Here is a 9,169-nt window from a genome sequence, read left to right as displayed (position 1 = left end):
AAAAAAAAAAAACATTCAAAGGGGAGCCAGCTTGTCTTGTTTGCTCAGTGATCAGGTCCATTGTGCTTCATCAAGCTGTTTGTTGCTTTTTCTTCTCTGATAATGTTCTGCTCAGCACTGGAGTACTGAAGTGTAACGTCATGTACTGCGCCAAATGAGATGTACAGCATAAAACATTATAGAATAAGACTCAGCCATGTTTTTCTCATGAACATACACAATCTTTCTGAGAAATTGCATTAGTGTAAACAAATATGTATAAATATAAATATAATTTGACCATTTTCAGAGCGTAAAATATATTATAATATCTATGATATACAGAATATATTTTTTACAGTTGCCTTTGCTCAAAATACTTATTTTTTTGTTGTCACGGGTTTTTTTCCTCAGTCTTTTACTTGGGTAAGTAAAAGTCTTTTCATGAAAGACCCTTCGCAGCAGCCAATCAGTTCGGGGATATTACAAATCAAAACATTTTCATTGGTTAGAGGGTGATGTGACAGTCGTATAAAAAGAGGAAACAGAAAGGAAAGTGACTCATACTAAGTCTTGTGACACCTGGGGAGATCATATCTCTCATCGCCGAGACGACGACAACAGTTATCGGAAAGTTAGAAGGCGAGCGCAGCCTAATCTGGTTGTCACGGCAAACCCAACCATGGGTCTGAAGGTAGCTACGCTGTTGCTGCCGCTGCTGCTGCTGCTGCACAGTCGCGGTGCGGAATGTGCGCCGGTGTCCCACAGTCGCCAGGACAACGGGCTGCGGCAGTGCCGGGCCGGTGGCATGACCGTCCCGGCGCTGGAGGTCCTGCCCGGCGGGGGCTGGGACAACCTGCGGAACCTGGACATGGGCCGGGTGATGAACTTCAGCTACTCGCTGTGCCTGACCACGGAGGACGGGGCCTACCTGGTGCCGGACGAGGTGTTCGTGGTGCCGCAGAAGGTGACCGGCGTGGAGACCAACTCGGAGATCATCAGCAGCTGGCTGGAGCAGCGGAGCTCCACCTCGCAAACCGTCAACGCCGACGTCTCCTTCTTCTCCGTCCTCAACGCCAAGTTCTCCAGCGAGAACCAGCGCGTGAAGACCCACCAGGTCAAAGAGGGGTCCGTCACCACTCGCGTGCAGGTCTGTGAGCACGTCCCCACACACACGCACGCACGCACACAGAGTAACGAACGCACATCCACACACACAGTAACAAATGCATATTCACACACACACAGTAACGAACGCACATCCACACACACACACAGAATAACAAACGCACATCCACACACACAGAATAACAAACGCACATCCACACACACAGTAACAAACGCACATCCACACACACAGTAACAAATGCATATTCACACACACACAGTAATGAATGCACATCCACACACACACACTCTGAACTTTGGCACTTATCTTTGGAAAAAGCTTATTGAACACAATTTTTAAAAATACTGTCAATTGTAATTTTGTTTTGTTGGCGCATTGATTTTTTAAATAATAAGCTTTGTTATGCTCAGAATAAAACAAACTGATGCTTTACACAGTTTTCATCATTTTCATCACTATTTAAAAATCATACCTTTTGCTTGTGCCTCTCAACATTTACACTCTTTGTATATGAAGACAAAGCTATTTTACTAAAGCAATTTCTTTTGATACTTTATGGCTGCCATACTGGAATATTTAAGCAAACTTTAAGGACATGCCAGTACTCTTACTTGAGCACTGAAAATGAAAATATGAATATAGAATGTGAGAAGCAGAGTGAGGAAGTGCCACTTCTTCTTTTTAAAATACGGAACGGAAATGGAAAAGCAGAATTTACAGGCTCTTTTTTTTTGTTTTGCCTTCGATTAACTTTGATCTCATTTCTGTTTCCGCTTGCCCCGTCTCTCCCCCCACCCCCCCCACCCCCTCACAGGTGCGTAACTTCATCTACTCCGTGAAGGTCCACCCGGACTTCACCCTGGATTCCCGCTTCGCCCAGCAGGCGCAGGAGATCGCCGACGCCCTGGAGAACAACCGCACCCGGCAGGCCACGTACCTCTCGGAGAAGATGGTGCTGGACTACGGCACGCACGTGCTGACGTCCGTGGACGCCGGCGCCACCTTGGTCCAGGAGGACTACCTGCGGGCGTCCTACGTGTCGGACAGCGAGTCGGCCCGCACGTCCATCACCGCCTCGGCCGGCGTCAACTTCTTCAACAAGGTCAACGTCGGCGTCGGGGGCGGGGACACGCACGAGACCTCGGAGACGCGCACGTACCAGGGCAACACCACCTACTCGCTGACACAGAGCCACGGCGGCGTGCCCTACTACCCGGGCATCACGCTGCAGAGGTGGCAGGAGAGCACCGTCAACAACCTGGTGGCCATCGACCGCTCGGGCCTGCCGCTGCACTACTTCCTGAACCGGGCGGCCCTCCCCAACCTGCCGGAGCCCACCGTGCGGAAGCTGGCGCTGTACGTGAGCCAGGCGGCCGACCGCTACTACCAGGTCAACTCCCACCCGGGCTGCGTCAAGCCCGACTCCAAGAACTTCAACTTCCAGGCCAACGTGGACGACAACTCCTGCGAGGGCCCGGCCACCAACCTCAGCTTCGGCGGGGTGTTCCAGGCCTGCACCATCCTCACCGCCGACGGCGGCCCCCTGTGCCAGGCGCTGGCCGAGAGGAACCCCGACACGGGCGACAACTCCTGCCGCCCGCCCTACACCCCCACCCTGCTGAGGTCGGAGGTCAGGGAGGAAGCCTACAGCAAGTACGAGTGCCACCGCCAGTGCCACAGTTGTTGGATCTTCGCCACCTGCTGCAAGCAGGTTTGTGGGGATTCCTACCACGTTCGGAGGGTGCAGGTGGACACCTACTGGTGCTCCACCACCAGCGGGGTCGGTAGCCTCTCGGGGTTCCTCTTCGGGGGGTTGTACGGCCCCACCCTCCAGAACCCCCTCACCAAGTCCCACAGCTGCCCCCCAAGCTTTTTCGAACAGAAGTTCCTCTCCGACGGAGTGAAGATCTGCCTGAGCAAGGACTACGAGACGGCGACCCGCTTCGCCGTCCCCTTCGGGGGGCTGTTCAGCTGCAAATCTGGCAACCCCCTGGCCCGGGGCAAGCTGCAGTGCCCGCCGCAGTTCAGCCAGCACACGGTCGCCATTAGCGACGGTTGCCAGGTTCTGTACTGTGTGCAGTCGGGCCTGTTCACGGGCGGGCAGCTGCTCCCCGTTCGCCTGCCCCCCTTCAGCCGCCCCCCCCTTGTTGGCATGATCGCCACCAACACGGTTGCCGTGATGACGGAGGGCGAGCAGGCCTGGGTCCGGGTCGGGAAGACCAAGATGTGGAAGCTGGCCGAGCCGGGAGAGCTCGAGAAGATGGGGAAGATGTTCGACGGGTCGTCCTCCCAGCTGTCGGGAGGTGAGACCTTCGGGATCATCGTGGGCGCCGTCATAGCGATCGTCGTTGTCGTTGGCGCAGCCGCGTTCCTGCTGAGGAGAAGGAGAGGGGGCGGGCTGACACAGAGGAGAGGGTACGAGGAGTTTCACAGCGAGGGAACGGCTGAGTCACCACCAGGGGGCGATACGGTGGTGGAGGCGGAGCCCGAGAGAGGGAACGAAGACCAAGCCCAGCCCCTGCTGCCATGAGGGGCGTCGGTCAGGTGCAGGACCAAAAAAACAAAAACAAATAATCATCAAAGGAGAGCTCAAAGTTTTAATAAGTGAATAATTCCTAACGACTGATAAAACTCTTTTTTCTCTGTTTTTTGTGATCTATAGACAGCATCGAAGGGTGTTTGTACTGAAACGCTGTGCCTTTCGCATATGTAGGCGACGTTCCTGACGGTGACCCGACTAACACACAAAATGAACGCCTGTTGCATTTGCACTGCTGTTGTAATAATGTCATAATTTTTGAAGAGCATTAAACTTTCAGCTGCTTTACTGAATTGCACAATTTATCACGCAGTTTATCACACATGTTAAAACCAAGGCAGTGGCATTTCCACCACTGTTCATCTTTCTTCTGATTAAAAGGTTTTAAAAACAATGGACATTCCAAAATGTGTCTGTTATTTCAATGGGAGAGAAGCTGAAACTACTAAACAACTAAAATCTTTTCAAAACACTTTAAAAAAAAAAGTCATCAGACATTTTACGAACACACACATTTTATCAGACATGCATGCACAAACACACTCGTTCATTTCACATATACATTTAAAGATCATTATAGGGCGATACATCGACATGCCCAGGACGGGGGATCGAACTGGCAACCCTCCGACTGCCAGACAACCGCTCTTACCTCCTGAGCTATGCCGCCCCTGGATTGCGGGCAGACAGCAGAGAAGTCTGGTTTCTGTACTGTTTGTGCTTTCCCCAGTGGTTCAGGTAATTGTCTGTGCAGGTAATTGCCATAATTGCAGGTTTGAGCCACGGCTATATCATTGGCTAACGAGGAATGACCAGGAAGCACACAGCAGCAAGACATAATAGGCTTCATCAAAACAGGGTCAGGTGTGGAAAGCGCCAAGTAATTACCCACTCAAACACAAATTCCAAAATGAGTGACTGTACCTCACATGAGTACGCATACACAGTACGTTTGAACAAACATTACATTTGCCTGTTCTGAAATGCTCTAAAATTACATTTACGTTCTAAAATGTCAGCCCATTGATAATGTAAATGATTTTGAAGCGTTAGCCGTTTATAATATAGTATAGCAGTTCAGTATAATACAACGATGCTGCTTGATCCATTTTGTATACTGGAGGTTTAACTCATGAGGGGGTTAGTTCTTTGACAACTGTGTTCTTCATGTCAGTTCCTTTTTCACAAGTCTATTCACAGCCGGTATAAGGGGCCAATAAAAGTTTCACTTCTGCCCAGGAACTTTATGTTCCTCTTGGTGGCAAACACACACACAAAGCACACGCATGCACGCACGCACACACACGCACACACACTACGCAAGCACTGGCACACATACTGTGGTACCTTCAGCAGAAATAGTTCGGTTTTTTCATTCAGGAAAGATAAATAAAAATTCCAGACAATCAACGAGAAGTTAGTTTGTTGCTCCATAATTCCTCTCTAAACCTGGGCGACATAGCTCAGGAGGTAAGACCGATTGTCTGGCAGTCGGAGGGTTGCTGGTTCAAACCCCGCCCTGGTCATGTCGAAGTGTCCTTGAGCAAGACACCTAACCCCTAACTCCTAACTGCTCTGGCGAATGAGAGGCATCAATTGTAAAGCGCTTTGGATAAAAGCGCTATATAAATGCAGTCCATTTACCAATCTATGTAACATTATTTTCATTTAAAGTGGGGTTGAGATCTCTGCAATCCTGAAGTGACAACTTTCTCTAACAGTTTTCATAAGTAATTCTGTTTACAGTTTTACTAAATACACCAACGCTTGAAGATACACTTCTATTCCCTACAACATCCTATATTAATTTCCCCCAGTATTGACATTGTATTGTTCTATTAAAAATTTTGTATCAGAAAAATGCTACAGCTCATTCTTAAGTTATTCAGTGATGTATAAACCTTAACACACTGTAAATGTGTCTCCTCTTCCCTTTGGAGAGAAACGTTATGGACAATAATCACCGCTTTCGTTCACTTGGCAAAGAAAGAAAAGAAAAAAAAAACAGCAATTGTATAAATTCTATAAGAGAAAATATGAACTCCTTCTACAGACAGTATTATCACAGCATATTACTGCATGTAAATGCATATAAAAAATGTTATTATTTTTATTATTAATGACCTTGGCCAGAAGAATGAGCCACCTTCTATAAAACAGAGCCCATATCCCTCTGCTGAAGCATTCATGAAACGTGCTTACGTTCACATTTTATCGTAAACTGCACGCAAGACCATTTCCAAGAACACTCTGGCATTCATATTTTTTTTTCTTATCTATATTTGTTCATGTCTGTTTCCTCATACTCATCACATGAACAGTATTGTGCATAAGATCTACAAACAATCAGCATTCATCATCTCATACACCTGGGATATGCGCAAAAAAACAAAGGTCTGCGCATGTGTAATGAGTCCCATATTGGCAGGAACATTTTTAAGAAGGAAAGAAAGAATAATTTAAGAAAAGGATTGTAAATGAGGCTCATTGTATTTATATTTAGTTCAGACAACATTTCTGAACTAAACAGTGCCCTCTGCTGGCTGAACCCCTCTTACAGCAGCAAATAATTTCCCAGATCTCCCAAGCCAAGCTAAAGTTAATTTAGCTCAAGCAGCTCAACACGATGAGGCTGAGGATAGCATGGGCGGTATTTATTTCATTACTCACTCTTAAATGTCTAATGTTGTTCTTTCACAGTGCATTCATTTAAAGTAGGAAAAAAAAACATTCTACATGGTCCATAATTTAGCAGCACTGAAGTCAAGCATGAATATCAGGATTTCAATCAACCAGCGAGCAACAGCACATATTTCCTGTCAAGATTGTTTCCTCATATTTACAAAAAAAAATTCTCACTACCTGTGCCAAAAATGAATAAAATATTTTTTCATGTTTATTACTCATATATAACCAGAGGAAATGCATCAGGAATATAAAATGATAAAGCCCATATATTCAGAGAATACTAAATCTATGAAATATATACATTTGTCACACAAATTGGATGGAAAAATATATTGCAAATAGATGTAACTTTTATGACATTGAATATTGTATCATATTAGTGCATTTTCACCTACGGCCAGGAGATTTCACAGGCAGATATCGGCTCACGGAGAGGAGCAGTTCCTGAAATATATCGCACACATGACTGGAAGGTGCTCTCACTTCCACAGTCCAGACGGATATATTTTTTTCGGCTCGCAAATCAAGGTTCCCACAGGTGAGAGTCCTCGCCAGGTAAGAAACACCCAGGTAAGAAACAACCAGGTAAGAAATACCCAGGTAACAAACAACCAGGTAAGAAACACCCAGGTAACAAACACCCAGGTAAGAAACACCCAGGTAAGAAATACCCAAGTAACAAACAACCAGGTAAGAAACACCCAGGTAAGAAATACCCAAGTAACAAACAACCAGGTAAGAAATACCCAAGTAACAAACAACCAGGTAAGAAACACCCAGGTAAGAAATACCCAAGTAACAAACAACCAGGTAAGAAACACTCAGGTAAGAAATACCCAGGTAACAAACAACCAGGATAAGAAACACCCAGGTAACAAACAACCAGTCCGTGGATGAAGCCTCTAGAGGACTCTCAAAAGACAGCCAATCAATAGTGCCTCTACGAGCACCTGGAGAGTCCTCTGTGCAGAGGCTGCTGAGTGACATGTTCCGTTAAGGCACTGTTCTAGAACACGGGCCCCACAGTCCGGTCTCAAATCTGGACTGAGCCAGTGCCGACCCTGATCGGCCAGCCCCACAGGAAGACGCAGAACTGGTCGCTGCCCAGGAACGGGCACCGGGACAGCTCCATTCTGCTCTAGCGACCCCTGCTGGTCAACGGAGTATTTACAGCCAGCCAGTTGAGCCGCATAAAAAAAACGTCCTGCTCAGGCTCATGTGGACTCAGTCATGCAGACTGTGTGGTGTAATAAGACGCTGTTGGAGGAGAAACACATACTTGCCTGCGCTTGCACGATCGCTGACAAATATGATTTGGGCATTCCAAATTGGAAGACAAACAGGAAAAGCATCAAAAAGAGTACATCTATGTAATATCATATAGTCGGAGAAAAAATGCTGTATAAAATTGTATAACCGGACACAAGACTGTAATATTAAACCAAGTTAGGTGTGTCTGATTTCAAGACAGCTTAGGCTGCATCACGTTGACTGGAATTCCTAAATAAATAATAATAATTATGCAAATAACAATTAAAAATAATAATTCAAATGTAAAATTTTATATAAACAATTTTAAACAATAATTAAAAATGAATAAACCTTGTGACATCAAACCGAGATGCTGAAAACCCACAGAGCTGTAGGCAGACATTCATGCACGGTGATAACTGCGTGATCGAATCGCACGCTGAATCCTGTTATCACTGTGGGACAGCGATGGCAGTCATACCCTGAAGATAAAACAGGATATGTTTCTTAGGAAATGGCGGCTATGTAAAAAAATAAAATAAAAATAAAAAACACAACGTAAACAGAGAGTATGTGAATCACAGTGTGCAGTGTGTGGCTGTGTTGAGTTGTGTGGCTGTGTTGAGTTGTGTGTGGCTGTGTTGAGTTGTGTGGCTGTGTTGAGTTGTGTGGCTGTGTTGGGTTGTGTGTGGCTGTGTTGAGTTGTGTGGCTGTGTTGGGTTGTGTGTGGCTGTGTTGAGTTGTGTGTGGCTGTGTTGAGTTGTGTGGCTGTGTTGGGTTGTGTGTGGCTGTGTTGAGTTGTGTGGCTGTGTTGAGTTGTGTGGCTGTGTTGGGTTGTGTGTGGCTGTGTTGAGTTGTGTGAGGCTGTGTTGAGTTGTGTGGCTGTGTTGAGTTGTGTGGCTGTGTTGAGTTGTGTGGCTGTGTTGGGTTGTGTGTGGCTGTGTTGAGTTGTGTGGCTGTGTTGAGTTGTGTGGCTGTGTTGGGTTGTGTGTGGCTGTGTTGAGTTGTGTGGCTGTGTTGAGTTGTGTGTGGCTGTGTTGAGTTGTGTGGCTGTGTTGAGTTGTGTGGCTGTGTTGAGTTGTGTGTGGCTGTGTTGAGTTGTGTGTGGCTGTGTTGAGTTGTGTGTGGCTGTGTTGAGTTGTGTGGCTGTGTTGAGTTGTGTGTGGCTGTGTTGAGTTGTGTGTGGCTGTGTTGGGTTGTGTGTGGCTGTGTTGAGTTGTGTGGCTGTGTTGAGTTGTGTGGCTGTGTTGGGTTGTGTGTGGCTGTGTTGAGTTGTGTGGCTGTGTTGAGTTGTGTGGCTGTGTTGGGTTGTGTGTGGCTGTGTTGAGTTGTGTGAGGCTGTGTTGAGTTGTGTGGCTGTGTTGAGTTGTGTGGCTGTGTTGAGTTGTGTGGCTGTGTTGAGTTGTGTGAGGCTGTGTTGAGTTGTGTGGCTGTGTTGAGTTGTGTGGCTGTGTTGGGTTGTGTGGCTGTGTTGAGTTGTGTGTGGCTGTGTTGGGTTGTGTGGTGTGAGGGTGCAGGCTGCTGCGTTTGGACCACAGACTGCAGAAAGGCTGAAAAGTCAGCTTCAGAAACACAGCCCGGTT

The 9,169-nt window shown here is 46.9% G+C and overlaps 1 protein-coding gene across 1 annotated transcript; it reads left to right on the top strand.

Moving 5' to 3' along the window:
• Window positions 1–530: 530 nt before the first annotated feature.
• mpeg1.1 (macrophage expressed 1, tandem duplicate 1) lies at window positions 531–4,045 on the top strand. The gene is made up of 2 exons (XM_035380154.1): window positions 531–1,129; window positions 1,923–4,045. The coding sequence occupies exons 1-2, from the start codon at window positions 662–664 to the stop codon at window positions 3,636–3,638; spliced, it is 2,184 nt and encodes a 727-aa protein (XP_035236045.1). The 5' UTR covers window positions 531–661; the 3' UTR covers window positions 3,639–4,045.
• Window positions 4,046–9,169: the final 5,124 nt, after the last annotated feature.

The sequence above is a fragment of the Anguilla anguilla genome, chromosome 10, assembly GCF_013347855.1.
Source record: "Anguilla anguilla isolate fAngAng1 chromosome 10, fAngAng1.pri, whole genome shotgun sequence".
Lineage (NCBI taxonomy): Eukaryota > Metazoa > Chordata > Actinopteri > Anguilliformes > Anguillidae > Anguilla > Anguilla anguilla.
The sequence above is the reverse complement of the archived record's forward strand: the minus strand, read 5'-3'. Positions and strand labels throughout refer to the sequence as shown.

Bases quoted from the DNA above. Each gene is read 5' to 3' on its own strand.
- mpeg1.1 (XM_035380154.1), top strand. From the start codon at position 662: ATGGGTCTGAAGGTAGCTACGCTGTTGCTGCCGCTGCTGCTGCTGCTG. The intron at 1,130-1,922 runs GTCTGTGAGCAC...ACCCCCTCACAG, and splicing joins CCGTCACCACTCGCGTGCAG to GTGCGTAACTTCATCTACTC.